Source organism: Musa acuminata, chromosome BXJ2-1, assembly GCF_036884655.1.
Source record: "Musa acuminata AAA Group cultivar baxijiao chromosome BXJ2-1, Cavendish_Baxijiao_AAA, whole genome shotgun sequence".
Taxonomy (NCBI): domain Eukaryota; kingdom Viridiplantae; phylum Streptophyta; class Magnoliopsida; order Zingiberales; family Musaceae; genus Musa; species Musa acuminata.
Window position 1 is genome coordinate 10,655,139 of NC_088338.1, and position 22,182 is coordinate 10,677,320.

The following is a 22,182-nucleotide window of genomic DNA, read 5'->3' on the forward strand; positions in this document are numbered from 1 at the left end:
TTTATGAACTTTGCCGAGCTCTAATAGCTTGACATATCGAACTTGACTTATTTTTTATATCAATCGAGTTCGTTAACTCCAAATTAGATACATTTTTATTTCTATAATGATAAAATGGATGTACTATATACTTAATATTATCTTCATGGACGATAATTTTACATACATCAAGTAATTTTTTAAGTAATTTATAGATTCATTATTCAAGAAGAACCTTAAAATTAAATTATTTTTTTGAGAGTAAAAGTAATGTTCATACTTTTAAACTTTTTTTCTATATCAAAATAATTACATACAAGATATAAAATTATCATTATATATTTACCTTTTATCATCATCTTCAGTCACTTATGCCCTCGTTACAGCAATAGACAGAACAACCTGATCAACATTATTATTTGTTGTAAATGGACATACAAATAAACAAGTACCTCTTTCTTGTTTTGATGACAAGCATGCATGAAACGTTGGACTCGGACTTTATTATTGGACTCTTTAAAGGATACGAAGAACTACACTGCTGCTGGTTCAGGCGAAGCCCTTCATCTCTTCCAGGAACGCCTGCATGTGCTCCTTCTCGACGCAATGCGTCATCACCCGAGTCCCCTTTTGCGGCGCCGGCGGCGCCCCGATGATGCCGATCGCCATGATATCCAAGTACGCGAACGGTATAACGTGGAGGGGCTTGCCCCAGCCGTAGTCTACGTCGAGGAGGCCCAGCCGGGTCCAGTCCGTCACGAAGAGCGAGCTGTACGTGAAGCTGAGCTCGTAGGGGTCGTCTTTGAAGTCCCCTGCGGCCCACTTGGCGAACTCGTCCGGCAGCCTCGCTTTGGCGTCCCTGATGATGCTGATGACGTCGATGAGCTCGGCCGAAGCGATCCTGCCGCTTGAGGCGGTGGCAGTAATTGGGTAGATGCAGTTGCCGTAATAGCCACCCTCGGGGGGCAGGACCTGGCGCAACAGGTGGCGGGTGTTGGCGAAGAAGCACACGTGCACGTCGACGCCGGGGTCCAGGTTGATGGCGCGCGTTCGGGACTGCCCGACGTCGAAGGTGGAGCAGCGCTGGCCAGTGAGCTCCAAGTACTGGGCCTTGACGTGATTTATATGGTCAGCGGACAGGTCGACGGTGGCGTCGAGCAGCTTGAAGGAGGGGAACACGGGCGGGCCACCGGGAGGCAGCTTAGGTGGGTTGGGTATGACCTCCCGGGACCATGCAGGCTCCACGGTGGGATTCGGCAGGCCGCGGGCGATCTCGGCGACGGCGTTGAGGAACTGTGCCAAGCCGATGCCGTCGGCGATGGTGTGGACGAAGATGAGGCCGACCACGAATCCGCCGCCCACGAACTCTGTCACCTGAGAGAGCAGAGGAGTGCAGTCTTGTTTTGGTAAGTGGCCGATCAGATGAACGTGATCATTCGTTATCACTCATGTGGGAAACAACTGTATGCCGTGGCCTCGGGGCCGTCACAGCTCGGTTCGGGTCTGAATGTGCGGGGATCCGACGTGGCACTCTTCGGGGCGGCTGGGGTGGCCGGTCACAATGGTCCGGAGAGAATGTTGCGTGGGAGCGAAGCTTCTTCGCGGCGCTAGGAAGATGCAACCTCCTCCTTGTACCTGCACACAGGTCGGGTCGGAAGCTCGGCCCGACCCCTCCGATGGCCAAGTCAGATGATGTGGGAGGGAGTTTTCGTAGTGAAGGAGAGTCCCCATTCGTTTAGAACTCGAGGGTATTTATAGGGTGGTTTAGCGTTACCTGGCGTGCCTGCCTGTGGGAGGCAGGATCGCGTCTGACACTGCTACTGACGCTGCGTGGAGAACCGAACTTTCGCAGGGTATGGGCGAGCTTCGGTCGTCGTCCTCCTCTGCCTTGGTCAAGCGCGCGGGGTTAGACAACGACGGAGTTGTTGTCTGAGAGCGGACGACGTCAACGCATGTCGAGTCAGCATTATTGCCCTCCTTCTCGGACAGAGTAACGCCCAAGTGGGGCCAACGTCGTGACACATCATGTCACCATTATTACCCCAATCAACTCACTGATCAACAAACCAAACACGCTACCTGCATCATGAGAAGGACGTCGAGGGGGTTCAGTTCGGGGCTGGGCATGGGCAGGAGCGCGTCCTCAGGGATCACGAGCGGGGGTCCGAGGTGCTTCACGTCCTCCAAGCTGCAGTCCGTCTTGGCCTCGACGAACCAAACGCCCTCGCCAGTGCAAGCGACACGAACCTCGCCGCCGCCGTCGGGATCGTCCGCGAACCGCCCCGCGAAGGGGTAGTACTTCACCAGCGCCTTCGACAGTGCTTCCCTGATGACCCTGGCCGGCTCCCGGCCGTGCCTGAACACGTGGAGCGACCGCACCACATACCTGAAGACGGGCTCCCGGTCGATAAAGGAGAGGCCGAGCGAGCCCCTCGGCGTCTCCTCGCATGGAGCGACGAAGGACCGGCTTGTTCTGGTCACAGCAAAGCTCATAGTTGCAGCTATGGACAGAGGACTGTGTCAATGTGCCGTATGAGTTTTTGCAGCACATCTGAGGTCCATGTATAGTGGTTTGGTGCAGGGAAGTTGACGACCTCCATGGTGCTGCCTTTGCTCTATCTTCCAAGTGTTTCGTTCTCAGTAGTAGTTATAGGTATACATCGTTAGGACAATTAGCTTTGCCAATAACATGTACAACGTGTTCACCAATCTGTGGTGAGATGAAAGCTTGTATTCTGTCATGACGGTGCTGTTAAAATAGATGAAGGATAAGAGAGGGCTATGGAAGAGTAAGGATGAGATCACGAGTCCTCGATCATGATCCATGTCGTCTTAATCACCTGTAGCACATTGAATTGTATCTCTTTGAACATGAGGATAGTCTCATATTTGATGGAGAAAGTCATAAAATTCTTTGCGTAGCCCTTCAAGTATTCACAGGTAAATATGTCGTGCACTAAACGTTCGCCATAGAACCCTAAATATAATCCAAAATAGTCGACGTAGATTGGGCAACTGGGCTTGTTCTTGTCCTTCCCAAGTTGGCAAGATGGTTTTAAGGTTTTCGATGATTGAGAGAGAGACTGATGCTCTTCAAATTTGTTAGGAGTCCTCGATCAAGAGGAACAACATCCTTAGAGATATGTTAATTGTATTCGAAATCGTTCTCCATATTTATGCAGGCTTCTAAGATCTCTCATTTTTATTTTAGGGAGGCTAATCGTTGTGCTTATTAGTTGATAGATTTTGCAAAACGTAATCAAAAGGACTATCTGAGGAGGTCTGATTGGTCTCCCGTTTTGATTTCTTTTTTGAGCTCTGATAAACAGAGCATTGGTCGTCATAAACAATTAATTGAATCTAATTTTTCTTTTCGGAAAAAATTAAGATCATTCATTTGAGGTCCATTGATCGGAGGAAGCCCTCGATCTGATACATAGCAGCCTTAACTTGGACAATTCATCAGTACAACATAGGATTAGTACGTAGGAAAGGTGCCATGAAACTTAGGTTTTGTGGCTTGCAGCATCACTGAGATTGCAGGGACGGAACTGTGAACGGTGAAGGGTTTCGACGTTGCAGCGAACTGTAGCGGCGCGAGAGAGAAGAGAGAAAATTAGAATTTTGAGTTTTTCTACCTGATTATATGTGAAGAATTATCGGTGGTTAAACTTTATCAGTTTTGATCTAAATTATATGTGAAGAATTCTTGTGATAAGTTCTATAATCCTAACGGTGCTAATCTATAGTTTACCCTCTCTGAAGTGCTTTCCTGTTATATTTATCATGAGACCTAAAATTCTCACATCCATAGTATATGTTATTCTTGAACCAAGATTCAAGATGTGTGGTCTTGATATTATTAAGATCCTCTTATTATTTTAGAGAAGACTTATTATAAATCTATTATTATTACTATTGATAATGAAACTTTAAGATGAACTATGATTTCATGATTTTTTTTTTACATTGAGTTTTATACGATAAAATTTAGTTTTACTTTGTGATTGATTTCATGTTGTTTATATTGTTCGAAGTTTATATATACTTTTGATTATTTTGATTAGAAACCTGTTTTATCACACAAACCAAAAAAAATATTCCGTTAAAACATATTTTTCCAAACACATGAGTGGGTCGCCTTCCCCCGCCTGTCTTCGTGTGCTGAGAGATGGAAAGAACACAACAAGCCATGTGCATGTGTGTAGGTAGCTCAGGCTAACAGGCAATGAATGAACGTCCCTTCATGGCCATCTAGCAATGTGAGAACGAGTGGTTGTCTCCCCATTCATCGCAGAATCCTATGTGTTGTGGATCACCATAGCATTGCTATCTTTCTCCATCACTGTAATAACACGAGGATACAGAAATTTCCGATTTAATTCCACATCAAAAATGAGACTAAACTAAAAGATTTATGGATATATTATCGCAATTTAGACTGATGATTTAGGTTCGATATCATATGATAAATAATAGACTAATCATCTCATCCGACAACGATATGATAAATAATATTAGTATTAAGGATAGTGAAGATTAGCGTGGAAGAAGACGTCAAATATAAAGGAAGACATTTTAAGTTAAAACCAAGAGAAAATAATAACATGAATTATATAAAAATTAATGGGTTATTATCTATTTTAGCTATAGATCTTTTAAACTCTTATGATTTATTTGTATTTAAAATAACCTAAATATTTTTAAAAATATAATATATAAGTCCTTTATGTCAAGTTTGAGTTAATAGATGTTAAAATCTACTTACGTTGTATGCTAACTCATAATAAACTATTAATATAATGATACATGTAATTTAGAGTTAAAGTCAATTTTAGCCATTGTGATTTTGGTCATGTATCTCTTAAGTTCTTGGTTTACTCATGTCTAAAATAATTTCTATATTTTCAAAAATGTAACATGTAAGCCCCTCCTATCAAGTCTAAATTAATAGACGTTAGAGTCTGCTTACATGACATGCTGACTCATAATAAACCATTAATATAATGATACATGTAATTTAAGTTTAAAAAAAAACTAAGACCTTCATCAATGACAGGAGGCATCGTCATAGAAGCGACCACCAGTAGTAGCATCAAGTCGTTATTGCCTAGCAAATCGTTGTACGCACATAGCCTCTCCCGTATTAACGATGAGCTCAGAAGCTTCCGATCTTGCTTCAAGTGGATATGCGGTTAGGCACACAGTGGTCTCCTAGTCTCTCTTCCCTCTCTTGGGTGCCTTTGTCCCCCATCGTCTCTTACTTCGTCCTTTCTTGTACTCCCACCCATTGTGCCTACGATGTGGTGGTCCAACTCTCCCTCATCTCCACCTTCAGTCTCTTCTACCTTTGTCTCTTTGCCTTTGTTCGTCACTACGATCTTTATCGCTTCCTTTCCCTCGATAAGCTAGTCGGGGAGAGTGAGAAGTGTGAGAGGGTTACATGGATTAGCTCAATCACTCCTTTCACCTGCTCTTTGTCTTCATGATGTCATGCTTCATGACAAGGGTAGCTTATAAGATATGGTGGTACTCGTCAGGATCAAAATGGGTGTCGTTCATGGTGGCGGGTTGTGTCGTAATGGGTGATATAGTGGCATATGCTCTGGAGCTGGTGAGCAATAACTAGAAGCTCTTGAGCTCATCATCAGTACAAAAGAGGTTGTGTGCATACAATGCCCTGTTAAGCAGCAGCGGCTTAGTGTTGCTACTGGTGGTTGCTTCGCGACGATACCTCCTTTCGCCATTGATCGAGGTCTTAGTTTTTTTTTAAATTTAAATTATATATCATTATATTAATAGTTTATTATAAGTCAACATGCTATATAAGCAAATTCTAACGTCTATCAAGTCAGACTTGATGGATGGAGCTTATATATTATGTTTTTAAAAATATAAAGATTATTTTAAATACGAGTGAACCGGCTTAAGAGGCCCATGGTCAAAATTATAAGAGTTAAAATGGATCTTAACCTTAAATTATATTTATTATTATATTAATAATTTATTATAACTCAAATTTGATGGGATGAATATAAAAATTATTTTAAGCACGAGTAAATTATAAAGCCTTAAAAAGCTACCAAACTCCACAATTAATTAACCATACATCTCTCGAACTAAAACTCATTACAACACAACAATCGTCCATCTATCTACACATAAGTAATGTCATGTTATCTACATTGACGGAGCTCTTTCCACATCGGCATCACACTTTTGTGTTTGTGATAGAGACAGTTATCACTCATACCATCACTCCACCGTAGTGAGATTATATATAAATAAATAAATAAATATAAATACATATATATATTCTGATTGAACAATTAAATCCGAGAGTTAATGTTGTTTTACTCATTGCATTTGTCTCTTAAGAATCGACACTTGCGTAAACTTAATTGATTTTCAATAATAATAATCATAAAAATAATTACATATGTTTGTCGGATGTACTTCTGTGAGGAAAGATTGTCGTATGTGTTCGTCGCTCTCATGCTAAGTTAGTCGATACGCAATGCAATTGCTAATTTAAAGCATATAGAGTTAGTTTTAAAAGACGAGAGAAGAATCTATTTCTTCATTCGATGGATGTTTATATATAACCTCCAAAGTATTTTTTATTGGAAGAATAATTTCCATTACTATTTACGATGGCATGATAGTTTCGATCATGTTATTTTATTATTTGTTAACTGTTAATGTCAACATGTCAAATCTTGATAGGATGGCAAATACTGTCCTATCAACTTTTTCTTGAATTATCTTTGTGTTTGTTCTCTTCCCAATATTTTTATGAGAGAGAATGCTTAATTGGTCACAGACTCTCATTGCAAAACCACAAAAAATTCAATGAATCTTTGAGGGTTGGTTCATGACAGAACCAAAACGAAGCTTGTGGTGGAGGTGGCAGCCAACCAAAGAAAAGAGACACCCCCATTTTGTTTGTCTTTTTTTTCCTCAATCATAATGTGCCTTTTTGGTGCCCTTTTTAGGAGGATTTCGGGGTGCTTAATACTTTGCTCGATTGCGCCATATGCTTTGCCAGCCATCACAATTGCCGATAGGAGCATCTAAATTTACCTATTTACAACCATGAAATGACCAGACATCTCAATTCATCTGTTTGAGTTCTCTACGATAATTATCGTCGATCTTCTCATTATTTAATGACCATAATAACTTGGTTAGGATTTGATGCTGATATGGAGGTGCACATCGGCAGACGAGCTCTCCACGTCCTCACGCGTCGGCCTCCACATGAATTATTTGAGGGGAGGGTGCATGTGGGGAAGGTGGGTAATGGAGAAAGGAAAGGGAAGGAGACAAGACGTCCTTCTCTACCGCCCGTTTCATGCCCATGAGGGGAGGTTCATTGTCTCTTCCTATGAGCAAGGATGGCACACAAAGACTACTTCTCCTCCTATCAAAACTAGTAATGGATTTGGACTCTTACAAGAGAATTCCAAGGTTATCATTGCTTCTTCCTCCTCTCTCACTTAGCTACGCTTTTGAATCGTATTTTAGCATATCCATTCGATCATATTAATTTTAGTGTGCAATTTCCTGTTCTTTTCTCTTTCTTTGCTTGTTTAAAGGTCATTTTTAAATTATAGTGATGTGATCTCTCACGAACTTGATGTGATGGGATAACATACATATCGATATGTCACTACCATAAAGAAAATTAGGAGGTGGTATAAGATACATAAACTTATAAATTGTCAACCTTATTATCAATCAAATTAGGCAGCAAAAATTTATTGTTTTTATAGAAGATAAGATTTCTTTAACTATATAAGGAAATAGGAAAATCTTTCATTCTGTTGAGGAAAATCCTTCCTTCTAATCTATATATATATGAGAGGGACATGTTATTGTATTCAAGCTAAAGCTTCTTATCTTCAATAATTGTTCTTATCTTCTATTATTTTTATCAGTTTTAATCATCCAATCTTATTTGTTCGAATTGATTTTTTTTAATTTAACACATATTAACATATTAATTGATACATGCTTAATATAAAGTTACCCCACATATAAATATATTTCATATTTTATCTTATTGGATGATGTGTACAAGCTCGAGGTGTGCATGTGACCTTCCTTCCATGTCTAATACATACACATCATAGTTTTCTAGATCATTAGGTCGGTCAAAGTCAAAATTGACAACCTTTAAGTATATATGAGGCATGAAGTTTCCTAGATTTGATCTCCTTTTGGCCTTACTACACAAACCAAACCATGGTCTCAAGAAGACTATGCCAGCAATGATATACCACAGTAGTCCAACTAGGAATCCTTCACACCTTTTCATTACATTAAGATCTCTGGTGAAATCCAACAAAATTTGGCACCACAAGATTCAGTAGAGGTTTGGTCCTCTCTCTATCACATAATATCTTTTTCTTTTATTGTTTTTTTGTTATACTTAAAGTTGATTAGATCTGATCCATATGTAAGAGAGGATATTAGATTTACTTAGTAAATATTTTGATATCGAATTTCAACTTCATCACTTTATATATATATATATATATATATATATATATATATATATATATATATATATATATATATATATATATATATATATATATATATATATAAAATAGATTATAACATAAATTAGATTTATTTTTGGGATTGACAATACAATTCCAAGGCTTTATGGAAGGTACAACTGCTGTTCAAAAGGATTAGATCAACAATAGAAAATATTTAAGATGATGCCAACACTTGCATGGATATGACCGACAAGGGCCATCACCAACTACTGTAGTGGGATCCACACTTGGAGGGCCTACTGATCCCAATTATGAGAGGTAGCAGCAACCTCACCCTTGTTTATTATTATTATTATTATTATTGTTATTATTATTATTTGACATCTGTTCAATCATATTAAAATCTACCGAATCAAGTTAAGATGAGATACCAAAACATTGGAGAGTAGATATTGTGTCCCAAAGTAATAAGGTACAGCCAAAGCTATGATGAACGAATGAGAAGTGTGGGCGTTGAGACCAGAAGAAGGAGATGGCGTTTACTTCCTTCCCACGCGCATCACGTTTGTTGACCGCCAAAAGACTAAACTACGTGAAACCCGCTCACCACCACACACAGGCCACGTAGCGGCTGTTTATTATGAGCTGGAGAATGGAAGGTTGCAGGTCACCTCCCCTCCCCTCCCCCTCCGCCTCTATAAGGGGAGCTCCTCCACTGCCTGCCCAATCCCCTCCTCCATCCCCCAGGACAAGCAGCAGCAGCAGAGAGAGAGAGAGAGAGAGAGAGAGAGAGATGGTGAAGGAAGGAGGAGGAGGGGAGGGTATGCGAGTGCTGGGGAAGTACGAGCTGGGGAGGACGCTGGGGGAGGGGAACTTCGGCAAGGTGAAGTACGCGAAGCACGTGGAGACGGGGCAGGGCTTCGCCGTCAAGATCCTCGACCGCAGCCGCGTTCAGTCCCTCAACATCACCGATCAGGTAAGTCTAATCTATGTGGACGAGGATGAGGAATCGAGTTTGCTGCTCTGAGCAGCTTGAGCTTACGGACGCATGTCTGTGTTTGTGCGTGGTGACAGATTAAGAGGGAGATCGGCACCTCCAAGCTACTGAAGCATCCTAATGTCGTCAGGTTGCATGAGGTCTGCTCTCTTTCCTCTCTCCACCTCCCCGCTGTTCTTGTGATTTAGGATCCCTTTAGGACGAAGCAATCGGAGTTCCTCTTTCGTGTTGCCTTTACAAATCCAACCTCAGACGGCACTTTTAGTCCCTTAATCGATTCATTAATCAATTAATCACAGTTCCCAACGCGTGGGTCCCACCTGTTGGAAGACTAGGAAAAAAGAACGCATCAATAATTCATCGAGAAATGGAACTTTCGATCAATAATGCACCGTTCATTGGTCAAATTGGTGGGGGCCTCAAGTGCATGAGCTTGGTGGCGTCCAACCACTCGTCACTACTCACATAGGGTGTACAACTAGGCTTGCACGTCCAGTGTCATGCAGCACATGCACATCGTTGTCATGTCTCTGTAAGTTGGATCATGTGACTTACAGCTTCAAACTAGCTATGTTCACTAATCTATTCTGCTTTCTCCTTGATTACACAGGTCTCAGCAAGCAAAACTAAGATCTATATGGTCCTTGAATACGTGAATGGTGGTGAATTGTTCGACAAAATTGTAAGAATTATCGATCCTGTAACTGTTAATTTAGACCTTCGATCACCGTCATTTGAGTTTGATCACCGTCGATCGATGGGCACTCAAGGCATCCAAGGGAAGGCTTTCGGAGGGAGCAGGGAGGAAGCTCTTCCAGCAGCTGATCGATGCTGTCAGCTACTGCCATGACAAGGGTGTCTACCACAGAGATTTGAAGGTACGCAACATAATAAGCATACTCGAGCAGCGTAAAGCTTTCGAGCCAGAAAGCTGAAGGTTTGTTGTTGCAGCCAGAGAACGTTCTTGTGGATGAGAAGGGAAACATCAAGGTTTCTGACTTCGGACTCAGTGCTTTACCACAACATCTTGGGGTACGTAGTTCATCTTTGCCTTCTCCACGGAGACCATTGAGAGCACTCAATTTCTTCTACCTTCTTTTCAGAATGATGGGTTGCTGCATACGACCTGTGGAAGCCCCAACTACATTGCTCCTGAGGTAAGATACCACTACTCCTGAAGATTTAGACGCATCCATCTTTTGTGGATCTGTGACATCTTACTGTGAAACCATCTCCAGGTGCTCTCAAACAGAGGCTATGATGGTGCCAGATCGGATATATGGTCTTGTGGTGTCATCCTGTATGTTATTCTTACAGGTTCTCTTCCATTCGATGACAGAAATCTGGTTGTGCTCTATCAGAAGGTACGTAAGATGAAACTGAGCCAAAGAAATTATGTTAGCTCATGCCCCTTCTGAGAAGAAAACGATGTGAGGATCTCTTGATTTGTTCCAGATACTGAGGGGAGATGCAAAGATCCCCAAGTGGCTATCACCTGGTGCTCGAGACATCTTGAGAAGAATCCTTGATCCAAGTCCTATTACCAGGATAAATGTAGCTGGAATCAAAGCACATGAATGGTTCAAGCAGGACTATGTCGCAGCCATCCCCAGTGACGATGAAGAAGACCCGAGTCTTTCTGTGCTCTGCAAGCATAATGAATCAGATGAAATTGGAACTTCACCTACCCACATCAATGCGTTTCAGCTGATTGGGATGTCTTCCTCTCTTGATCTTTCTGGCTTCTTCGAGAAAGAGGTAATCTGTTCTATCTTCGATTCACAACAAAAGAATGCTGGTCTAACAAAATCCTCTTTGGTGACCGACCTGTGCAGGATGTCTCCGAGAGGAAGATCAGGTTCACATCCAATCACTCACCAAAACATCTGTTTGAGAAGATCGAGAACATCGTCACTGAAATGGGATTCCAAGTCCAGAAAGGACATGGCAAAGTAAGATCTTTGTTTCATTTGGTAATCTATCTGAGCCAATTCGGCAATCACACTTACTAATCTGCCATTTGCAGCTGAAAGTTATGCAGCAGTGCAAGAGTTCAAGAACCCCAAGGAGCTCTGGATCGTTCTCGGTTGCTGCAGAGGTAGGTTTCCATCTGCTTGCTCATAATATTCCACTCATGGCTTTCCTGCACCTCATGCCAATTCTGATGGTGGTGTCCAGGTGTTTGAGCTCAGTCCATCTCTGTATGTTGTGGAGCTAAGGAAATCATATGGAGACTCCACACTATATAGACAGGTACTCACTCGATCTCATTGGTACAAGCTCAGAAAAAGCTTTGAGAATCTCAAACATTGCTACTCTTTGCATGATGACTGCAGCTGTGCACAAAGCTATCAGGTGATTTGGGTGTCAGCAGGAGCCAACACATCTGCAAGGCTCAGTCAATGCCAGAACTCAGCAATTTTGAAGGAGACATTCCTGTTTCTGCTCAATGATCTGATGCAAATTTTGGGCCAAGTAGAATGTGGAAGAGATAATTCTTGTTCACCCCACAGAGTGTAAATAAAGTTTACACTTACATGAAAGAAATAGTGTATATTGTGGTCACTACATTATTTCATTTCAATAAAATAATTCAAGAAAACCCCCTGAGTTCCCCCCAAAAATAGGAAAATATTTCAGAAACTCTATATTTTAGATAATTATACAAATAATTAAATTTCTCAAGAGGTTGAGATATGGATTGAAGTCTAATTTGTTTTCTGTCTTCTCAAGATCTGTTTGGCTAAGAAATCCTCACTTCCTAATGATTAAAAATGAAAATGATGAAAATTTAAAATCACAATAAAATCCATTTAGAAAAAACTTAAGACACATGATGAAATCCGAAATAAAGCTTTATATATAGTTTAATCAATTAAAGGAAGATAAGAAAGTGGTGGATTCTCTCACTTGTTTGACATCTTCAAATTTATTCCTTTCATGGAGAATCATAGGCAGTGACATCATAGTGATGATACAAATGATAATTATGATATTTGCTGTAATGATTGTATGTGGTGATACCACCATTGCATAGAGGAACACAATAATATATTTTCATCAGTGATATATATTAGTTTGATCAATGCTTATATGGTGATTAAATAGACAATATTTAATCTATATAGCTCATAACACATGTCAACCTTCTACTTATTCTTCAGTATGTTAATTTGGTGGTAGGATGGATTACTACAAAATAGTAATTCATTGGAAGTCAATTTAGATGGCAACATTTTTTTGTCCAAGTTTTTTTTTTTTTTGCTAATTAGATTACAGCTGATGTATTAAGATAAAATTTAAATAAATAAAGATCATTAGATATTATATATAAAGATAAAAATAATTCTGTAGAGAGACACCCTGTTTCTGAGGTCAAGTTTAAGAGAAGTTATATCTAATTCAATAATTCTCTTCGACTAAACTGTTTTCAGTAATTTATTTTTATCTTTTATTGTATTATATGTTTCACTCACTTCCAAGAACTATGGAGAAACATTTCTAAATTTAAGGATGAAAATTTAGAAACCACTGTTACTTAGAGAAAAGCCTTATATAATCATCTCTCTTTTTTCCTTCCTTTTCCAGCATACTTTCTGATCTAATTCAAATTTTCAATTATAACTAATAAAAGTCTTGTCCACAGCTTTAGCAAAGATTTTTTATTAATTAGAAAGCTAATCATAAATGAGATTGTGTTGGGAAACATTTTTCTACTGTGAGTGTAAAATAACATTAGATCTATACACTACTCAAGGATAACAGAGTATATATATGACATGAGAGTTGTGTTGTTTCAGCTGAAATAATCTTACCACTCTCCACCTCACCAGCCATTGCCCAGTCCTCATTTTGTAGTTCTACCTCAATCTCTAATCTCTAAAAGGTGCCTTATCCACTGCTATCACAAATCCAAGTTTCCTCATCTATACACAACTAGCTTGAGGCTTCTTTTGCTTGATTGAGCTTAAAATCAACATTTGAGCTTGAGTAGGCTATCTTGACCACTTGTTGAGGCTCAAGTTCAATAATGGGCTGAGTTTGAAATCAATTCAGCACATAAACACTGCATTTATGTAGTAATCCCTCTACAAACAATCAGGTAAAATATTTCATTTTCAGTTCTTGCCTGAGACTCTACAGTTTCTTTCGATTCACTAACAAATTATGTAGTAAATAAATCAGGAATTGAAGTATGAAAACTGTGTAAATTAGTACAGAATTAGTGAGTGTAGGATACCAGTTTTGTTTCTCTTTATTTTGTTGAATATGAAGTAAAACACTAGTTGAACAATTGTTTCACTTTGTCCATATCATACACTCGCAGCAAATTGTTGAGTGCTGAAACTTCTAATCAGTATATATGATTGCAAGAATAATTTGAATGCCTTTATATGCATCATTTCAATGATCCAACTGAAACTTCTTATCATATTTCATTCTGATTAACCAGTTTTTAAAAGCATAGCATTATGATAAAGCTCTATTTTCTTTAACTTTTATGCTGCAAGTTGATTCACTTGATGCTTGACATTTATATTTGTAGCAAAAGATGGCATAAAGTGGAGTGTTGCAGTCCACTATTTTCCTGCAAGGTGTATCAGAAACTACTGAGAAAGGGATTGTTTGGTCTTACCAGGCACAATTCTATCACCTCATACTCCAACTAACATATAATGCGAACCCTAAAAGCTGGCAGGCAAAGTTGGGCCACTCACATCCATGGCTTCGATGAGCTTCTTCGCGATCGCGCTCGCATACACTGAAGAACCTTCATGAATCTGCAACAACACCAACTTGTCCTTTGTTAGGCCTCAAACACAAGAAGAAGGCATGGAGAGTACTTGGGAGAGTGTGACACTGACCTTGGTGTTGATCATGAAGATGTGAGAGTATCCTACGTTTCCTCCAGACAAATGCAGCAGCTCGAGGTGGAGTTCGTCGAGGACCTTCGCGACGATAAGCATGCAGTTCATCATCTTACGCCGAGTGAGTTTGATGTTGGCTTCGTCGTCGACGATGCGGACGTCCACGAACGTGTCCTTGGATCTCCTTTGGAGCCACGAGCTCCGCAGCACGCCCTTGGATGCACGGTCGGCGTCGTCCATGGGAGGCGTGATGGAGGAACTCTCCATGTCGCCAGCTGCTTGGTCTCCAGTCGCCGTCTTCCTGGCCCTCTCCCTCCAACGTCGCTTCTTTTCCACCAGTATCTTGAGCTCGTCGACTGTCCTCAGCAGCTCGTTGATGTACTCGATTGTGTCGGCGACGATGGAGGCTCTGTCGGGCTTGGAGGCAAGGAAACGTAGAGAGGAGGAGCATGAAGAAGTAAGAAGATGACACCATTAATGCAGCTTTTTATGTGTCGGACACATACTTTAGTCGAGTTTGGGATCAGTGATTTCAGGTCTTCAAACTTCTTGCCGAGCCTCTCTCTTCTTTGCTTCTCGTTCTTCAGCCCGCCCTGTTTCATCCCCCACGGAGCTCCCTGCTGCCGCTTGTTGCGCACATGTGGGCTCTCGAGAAGCTGCCCTCCACGCCCGTCCTCGGTCCCAATAACATAAGACTCCCCGCTGCCTCTTGATCCAGCCGCAAAGAACCCAGCGGCATGCGGAAACGAGCCGAGCACTTCTCTCACCATAAATGGCGGATTGGACGGACCGTAATGGACCGCCGGGTCGTACAACCCGTCGGGCGGCAGCTCAGCGAAGAACACATCGGCCGGCATCCCAAACGCCGCCGAGTAGGAAATGGTGGCGGGATCAAAGCACTGGGGGTAGCCGCCGGCTTGCATCAGATGGGTGGAGATCTCTTGCTTGGCCTCGAGGTCGAACTGGTGGTGGAGGTCGAGCTCCAGTCCCATGGAAGCGTCGTTGATGGTCTGGTCGTCATGGGAGAAGCCCGGGAGTCTCATCTTCTCTTCCAGGTCGCTGCTGTTGCTGCCCTTGTTGTCTTCCACGGGTGGTGGTAAGTCCGGGTAGCTCGTGGTGGCAGTGTGAGATGAGCCACCAAAAGCTCCTGCTGCTCCAACCCCCCGGCCATGGGAACCAAACTGGTACATCCTTGTCTCTCTTCGAATTGCTTGAGATCTCTACATCAAATATGGTGTTAGCTAAAACCAAGACGCATATATACACAACGATATGGAGACATTAACAAACAAACCTGTGGAGAGTCGGTGGAGAAATGTATGGGGAAGGGTTCAGAAGAGCATCGATGAGAAGCCAACTTGGGAAGTGACTAAAGGCATGGTGAAAAGCAAAATGCAGGGAGGTGGAATGGGAAGAGGAAGAGGAAGAGGAAGAGGAAGAGAAGAGAGAGGGGATGTGCAAATATAGAAGAGGCAACGCTGATTTGGAGTGAAAGAAAGCTGTTGGTTTCTTCTGCATGAGTTTGGACAACAGGGACGGTTTGTTACTGAGATTCCCCTCCGCCCCTCGGACGGGGCCCACCAAAGCCTTCACTCCTGTCCTCGGTGGGGCCCGCGTCCCGGTGGCACAATCTTCCGTATCGCTGCCACTGCGTGATATGATAGTGTGGTGAAACGGCACACCGATTCCCCCTGCACAGCTGCAGGGGATCAGAAGGAAGAACGGAGGTCAGTGTGGCATCTTCTATGATAATTATTGATGTTAGACTGCGGCACTGCCGAAATTTCATGGTCAAAATTGGACCATTAAGGGACTCTGCCAACATCTGAGAGAACGGAAAGGACGAAAAAGACTGGTGAAAACAAGGGATTTTGGAGCCATGAACAGAGGAATGCAGAAACACTGAGTGTCGTTGTAAGCCAGCAAACTACAGGTATCGAAGATAAGGGAGATGAGTATTGGAAAGAGGAGAAGCTTGGAATTGTGTTTGTCTATGATCAATACATCAATCACTCAGGGCAAATCTTCTTCGACAGATGGATTGCGTTGGGGTGTAGAGGAATCTTAACCCTTTTCTCATGCTTTTTTAACCCGTAACTTTGCAGTTGATAGAATCCTGAGGAGGTTGGCCCATGCTCTAGACATGTCCTCATCCTTTCACAGATAGCAGACACTGTCATAATATTGTGATTAAAAGACAGCTACTGAAGAAGAAGAAGAAGAAGAGATGATTTAGGTTTCATCTGGAGTTTCCTTGATTCAAGACCAGAACCATCTTGGTAGACCTCTGCATGCTTGCTTCTGTGATCGGCGAGGACTATGAGAATACAAGTGGCATTTACTTGCACCAACTGCTACCGGTTGAGCTTTTATATGATATTCTATTACTATAATCTTTTACGATGTAATTAAAGAAAGTTATATGCTGATTTCTCGGAGATATCCAGTGCAGTGTTAAGATTGTTCAAGTGAGTCAAAGTGGATCACTCACCTCCACCAACTCCCATTTGTTCCAGGATTCTTGGTACTGCAGCAGCTCTGAGAACTTCTTATCAACTACTTAAGCAGAGAAGTTTTCGTATAAGAATAAGTTTGTGAGATTGTTTAACTTATCGATGTATCGCTTTATTATACATGTTTTGCTTAAGTCGTATAACAATCTTATGTATTCGTCCGTAAAAATTAATCTTAATGAAACCTCCTATAGTTTCTTAGCATATAAAAAAAGAAAACGGGTTAGAGAAAACATCATCTCATGATCCACAAACAATTATTTCAATAAACACCTAATACAAATTATAAATATACTTTATGAACGATCATATAATAAATAGTCTAAAATGATTCACTATAGATTAAGATCCCAACGAGTATCCACATGAGATAATCTTTATTTATAAGTCTAAGATGACCATCAAAATAAAAAAAAATAGGGCTACTAAACCTACTATCAGCTCTTTACATTCTATGCAACGTATGAACAAAACCAAAAGATACGAAGATACATGAGTATTACTTCAAACATATCGTTTACAGATTTATTCATGACAGCTTGTATCAATTTACTAATAAGCATCATTTATATAGAACAATACGCTATAATATGATGAATGTTGATTTAATATTTTGAAATTGATGATTTCTAATTAACATAATAATAATAATAATAGTATTCATTCATGCATAATTTTACAACGCTGTGTTGCATGTATTTTTATGCTGTCATGTAATTAAGTTATGTCAAAGGAATTCCTCTATTATCTGAATTTATACAACCAAAACTACCTTGTGTGTTTAAAATATGCTCTCTCTAACGTTTAATTTAATCTCTATCAGTTTAATTTAATCTTGAGCCAAGAGATCTATGGTGTGTGATTGATCACTCTAACGTTTAAGTTGAGTTCGAAGTAAAAAATAAAATTATGAATAAATAATAATTGAATTTGATAATAACAAATTGAGTTCGAAGCATATTTTACTGTATGATTAAAATATATATTTTTAATGGATCTTCGGTTCGAATAATCACCAAACTGCCATCAGCATTAACATGTTGTAAAGGAGATAACCCACTAGCAAATCTCACATGATATTAATGAAATGGCAATCAAGCAACCCAAATGCAAACACTTCAATTACTCCTAAAAGACCATTCTTTTACTCTAACAATGCCTGGCTTATTATCGAGGAATATTTCTTGGAAGCTAAAATATATGAATGAAAATTCTTATCTTGATTAGCTTCAAACCTAATTATGTAGATTTAAGCTTTGGTTGCTAAGCAAATTGGGTTAGGTTTTAATTCTTTTTATGGTCAGCTTACTTTTTTTAAGATATAATTAAGTAGCTTCTTTTTGGTCACATACGATGTACCGCCTGATCACCTTACAGTCTCCCCAACACCTTATCTTTGTTTGCATATCAACGGTCACGATCAACCGAACCAACATATTACGATCCTCCCGCGTGGTAGTACACCAAAAGAACCGGTATATATATACCCTTTATTCTAACACGAAACCCTAATTTTTCTCAGCGCCGAGGGCAAGCGATAACCTTAGCGACGAAAGCGGCGGCGTCACCAGCACTTACCGCCGGGAAGATGCAGATCTTCGTGAAGACCCTCACCGGGAAGACGATCACCCTCGAGGTGGAGTCTTCGGACACCATCGACAACGTCAAGGCGAAGATCCAGGACAAGGAGGGGATCCCGCCGGACCAGCAGCGCCTCATATTTGCCGGGAAGCAGCTCGAGGACGGGCGCACCCTCGCAGACTACAACATCCAGAAGGAGTCCACCCTCCACCTCGTCCTCCGCCTTCGTGGGGGCGCCAAGAAGCGCAAGAAGAAGACCTACACGAAGCCCAAGAAGATCAAGCACAAGAAGAAGAAGGTCAAGCTCGCCGTGCTCCAGTTCTACAAGGTTGACGACGCGACCGGCAAGGTCACCAGGCTGCGGAAGGAGTGCCCCAACGCCGAGTGCGGCGCTGGCACCTTCATGGCCAACCACTTTGACCGCCATTACTGCGGCAAGTGCGGCCTCACCTACGTGTACCAGAAGGCGCAAGGTGAGTGAGCGTTAGCTCCTCTTGATCGAAGCTTATCTAAATCGACGGAAAGAAAAGATGCTTTTAGCTAGTTTAAGTTTTTCCTTATGTTTAGCTTATGTTTTGAGGACAAAATAATGAGGGCCATCGTGATTATTAAATGTTGCTTTTAAGAAGTTACTATTAGTTCGACGGATGTTGATTAATTGCCAATCTTTGTTACTGGAAGAGACCTTTTTGGTTTACAGTTGATTGCTTGTTATTGATAATGCTATCTTGTTTGGAGTTGTTTAGAGCGCATTATACTCTTTTTTTTTCATGGGATTGATTGAATGATTAATTATGTGATAATTTTTTGGATGTTGCTATAGCTTGTTCCTAACTTTAAACGAATTATAAATTTGAGCTATCAGTATGACTAATACCTATCATTTATTCTTTAGACAGTGTTTTGGTTCTTGTCATATATATACTTTTACGATGTTTGCGTAATAATTACAGACTGGAAACGAATGCATTTAGTGTTTCTTCATAAAATCATTTATTTATGTTTATGGTTAACAATGTTAAACTTTTTAGGTCGTATCTAAGGTTTAATATTTACCTCACACTGGTCTTCTCTGTCTTTCATTTGTGTCATCTCTGTATCTTCTTAATTGGGTCTAACATGTTTTATCTATCAGTTATCTAACTTTCCGTGTAAACAACTTTTTGCCTAGACCCCAGAGGGAACTTTTACATGAAAGTTAGATGATACTTCTATCTTTGTTCTCGAATAATTACTCATAACCAAAATTTATGTTTCTTTCTCTTATTTCCTCAGATTTTAACATCTTAAGTATTTATATCTCCACTGGAGCTGTATCTGTATCTTTCAATGGGGAAAAATGAAGTCCAGGGTTTTGAAAATGTAGAAACAATCTTTTTGTGGATACTTCATTTGTGCCCGACTGCCTTCAAATTATAATTGTCGAATGAGTGTTATGAATAAGATCTATGGATTTTGTTTGGGGCAAGGAAGTGTGTAGGCTTGAAGTTATAGTATGGTGTTCCAATTGTTAGTTCTTTTCCCTACATATCGTTCTCTTTCTTTCATTTCTTTGTTCTTGTGTGGCGATGAGGGTCATGATTGAACTTACCATGAGAACATTTATCATGCTTCTTGTAGAAAGTTGATTAATTGATTATTTAGACGTTTTCTATAGATTTCATAAAATATCTTGTGGCCCTGATTTGTCATTAGATAATAGTGCTGCAAACCTCTAGGCCCTATATTCAGATCTATGTTCATGATGAAGCCTTTCTGAACTTGTTCATCATCTTTAATAGTGGCATTGGCAAACCGATAGGAATTAATCTGTACAAATATTTGTTTGTAAAATGTTGAAATTTGTATATCTGTAGTATCAGATTTGATCCGAGCTGTTGAGTTTTCAGACCTTAACTATTTAGCAATTGACGCTTGGTTCCCTAACACCTATGCAGTGTGGCAGGGAGGAATATGGTTCTTAGTCCGACAAAGTGTCTTGATTTGGGGCTTGTCTTAATGTAGGTGAATGTAGCACACCCCTTTACACATAGTGGAAATTCCTCACCTAATATCCATGGTTGCAAGAGAAATAGTTACATCATTTACTTGAAACCAGTTACCTTCTGGATCATGGAAACGCAGCTTGTGTCTTGCCCGGCTCTCTCTCTCTCACCTTGATTCAATTTCCGAATGAAATTTTAATTTCTTGGAAAATTGGTATCCAGAATTCTTTGATTGCCCTCCCGATCTTCAGCTCTATCGCAGTAGGTCTGTACTTCCTATTGGAATAATCGCTTTGCAGTAGATTGCTGGTTTTTTTTTTTTCTATTACAAGGGAGCATAGTATAACGAAGCTGTGCTTCCAAAATCCTGATAACATTTCTTCCCTTCGCCTGTTTAGATTATTTTTAGATTTGGCTGCGCTCTACCTATCAGGCCTTTCCAGTCATGGAATACGTTTTTGTTTCCGATACATCTTTGACTTGCAATGTTTTTATTTTTTTTCCCGATGCTTTTGGAACTTGTTTCAAGAGAGTTTTTCTTTTCATATTCCAGTTACAGGATGTTAATTTAACATTGACAGAGAGGCTCATGGTTTCTTGGACTTATCTTAATATGTATGATATGTGGTTGACAGGTTGTGTTAATTAACCTAACTATACCTTTTATTTCGTGTACTTGGGACTTGAAACAGAAATCTCGTTGGTTACTTGCGCAGCTTGAATTTTGTGGGTTTCATTAGCAACTCCAGCATCTTAATTGTGAGCCATTGTTATTGATTCGTTTTATGATCTCGCTTTACACAGTATTTTTTTTATGCTCAGCTATCTGCCCCTGTTGAGGTTCATTTTATGTGGGAGTGTTTGCAACAAGGTATTGTGTGGTGACTTCTGTAACCCTACGAAACTACTAAACCTATCGGCTGGAGAGGTTCATTTCAGAAAATGCATGCTTAATGTTGTCGTTTACAAGTACAAGTCATAATACTCCAAAGGTTCATATTGCACAATCAGAACAAATTTACGTTATTTATTATAATATCGTTGGTTTTATTAGAAAAAAAATATAAAATATATAATTTTAATATTTTAATTATAATTTTGATGGTTACATATGATAATGTTGTTGGGGGTCATGGATAGTTGAGGCCACAGAAGAGAAGGAAAAGTATGGTGCTTGTCATCTATGTTGACGACACAGATGTCGAGCAATGAAAGTATGATGCTTGTCATATGTTGATGACACAGATGTCGAAGCAACAAAATATGATGTTATGTTGAAAATGTAGATGTCGAGCAACGAAAGTATGATGCTTGACATCTACGTTGACGATGTAGATGTCGAGCAACGAATGTCGAGCAACGAAAAGATCGTTTGGCGCTTGGCATTTGTTTCTGTGTTGGCCCCTAGTGGTGTTGTGATAGAAATTGATAAAAAAATATTTTTTATTGATAAAATCAGGCCCCGAGTGGTGTTGGAATCAAAAATTGATAAAAATATATTTTTTATGATAAAATCAATGATATTAAAATAAATGAAATCAGAAGTTTTACTTGGATAATTATAAAATTTTAATATAAATTTTTTAAATATAAAAATCGAAATATTAAAGAGGTTTAACTATAGGGATTAATTTATAATTAACCCGTACAATCATCGTATGGGTACTAATTCTTAGATTCACTTGTGCACTGTCAAAAACTGGTAAAATGGAACACAATAGCAAGCAGAAAGAAAGATTGATGAGACGC

At 40.2% G+C, this 22,182-nt stretch overlaps 4 protein-coding genes across 4 annotated transcripts; 2 read left to right on the plus strand and 2 right to left on the minus strand.

Moving 5' to 3' along the window:
* Positions 1-338: 338 nt before the first annotated feature.
* Positions 339-2,771, minus strand: LOC135598092 (acyl transferase 4-like). The gene is made up of 2 exons (XM_065091619.1): positions 2,059-2,771; positions 339-1,353 (listed from the first exon to the last, which is right to left on the minus strand). The coding sequence occupies exons 1-2, from the start codon at positions 2,470-2,472 to the stop codon at positions 529-531; spliced, it is 1,239 nt and encodes a 412-aa protein (XP_064947691.1). The 5' UTR covers positions 2,473-2,771; the 3' UTR covers positions 339-528.
* A 6,382-nt stretch (positions 2,772-9,153) lies between these two features.
* On the plus strand, positions 9,154-12,088 carry LOC135598889 (CBL-interacting protein kinase 1-like). Its single transcript, XM_065093328.1, has 12 exons — positions 9,154-9,465; positions 9,564-9,626; positions 10,097-10,168; positions 10,257-10,364; positions 10,438-10,518; positions 10,590-10,643; positions 10,725-10,850; positions 10,942-11,244; positions 11,322-11,438; positions 11,513-11,584; positions 11,665-11,739; positions 11,823-12,088. The coding sequence occupies exons 1-12, from the start codon at positions 9,283-9,285 to the stop codon at positions 11,937-11,939; spliced, it is 1,371 nt and encodes a 456-aa protein (XP_064949400.1). The 5' UTR covers positions 9,154-9,282; the 3' UTR covers positions 11,940-12,088.
* Positions 12,089-14,259: 2,171 nt separating this feature from the next.
* Positions 14,260-15,679, minus strand: LOC135598890 (transcription factor EAT1-like). Its single transcript, XM_065093329.1, has 2 exons — positions 14,861-15,679; positions 14,260-14,771 (listed from the first exon to the last, which is right to left on the minus strand). The coding sequence occupies exons 1-2, from the start codon at positions 15,542-15,544 to the stop codon at positions 14,301-14,303; spliced, it is 1,155 nt and encodes a 384-aa protein (XP_064949401.1). The 5' UTR covers positions 15,545-15,679; the 3' UTR covers positions 14,260-14,300.
* A 2,692-nt stretch (positions 15,680-18,371) lies between these two features.
* LOC135598891 (ubiquitin-ribosomal protein eS31 fusion protein) lies at positions 18,372-19,169 on the plus strand. Its single transcript, XM_065093330.1, has one exon. It carries the CDS (start codon positions 18,456-18,458, stop codon positions 18,927-18,929), a length of 474 nt encoding a protein of 157 aa, XP_064949402.1. The 5' UTR covers positions 18,372-18,455; the 3' UTR covers positions 18,930-19,169.
* The last annotated feature ends 3,013 nt before the right edge of the window (positions 19,170-22,182 follow it).

Excerpts from the sequence above, each read along its gene's own strand:
- LOC135598092 (XM_065091619.1), bottom strand. The coding sequence starts at position 2,472 with ATGAGCTTTGCTGTGACCAGAACAAGCCGGTCCTTCGTCGCTCCATGC. Across the intron at positions 1,354-2,058 it reads ACGTCCTTCTCATGATGCAG|GTGACAGAGTTCGTGGGCGG; the intron begins GTAGCGTGTTTG and ends CTGCTCTCTCAG.
- LOC135598889 (XM_065093328.1), top strand. The coding sequence starts at position 9,283 with ATGGTGAAGGAAGGAGGAGGAGGGGAGGGTATGCGAGTGCTGGGGAAG. Across the intron at positions 9,627-10,096 it reads ATGTCGTCAGGTTGCATGAG|GTCTCAGCAAGCAAAACTAA; the intron begins GTCTGCTCTCTT and ends TTGATTACACAG. Across the intron at positions 10,169-10,256 it reads GTGAATTGTTCGACAAAATT|GCATCCAAGGGAAGGCTTTC; the intron begins GTAAGAATTATC and ends TGGGCACTCAAG.
- LOC135598890 (XM_065093329.1), bottom strand. The coding sequence starts at position 15,544 with ATGTACCAGTTTGGTTCCCATGGCCGGGGGGTTGGAGCAGCAGGAGCT. Across the intron at positions 14,772-14,860 it reads TGATCCCAAACTCGACTAAA|CCCGACAGAGCCTCCATCGT; the intron begins GTATGTGTCCGA and ends CTTGCCTCCAAG.
- LOC135598891 (XM_065093330.1), top strand. The coding sequence starts at position 18,456 with ATGCAGATCTTCGTGAAGACCCTCACCGGGAAGACGATCACCCTCGAG.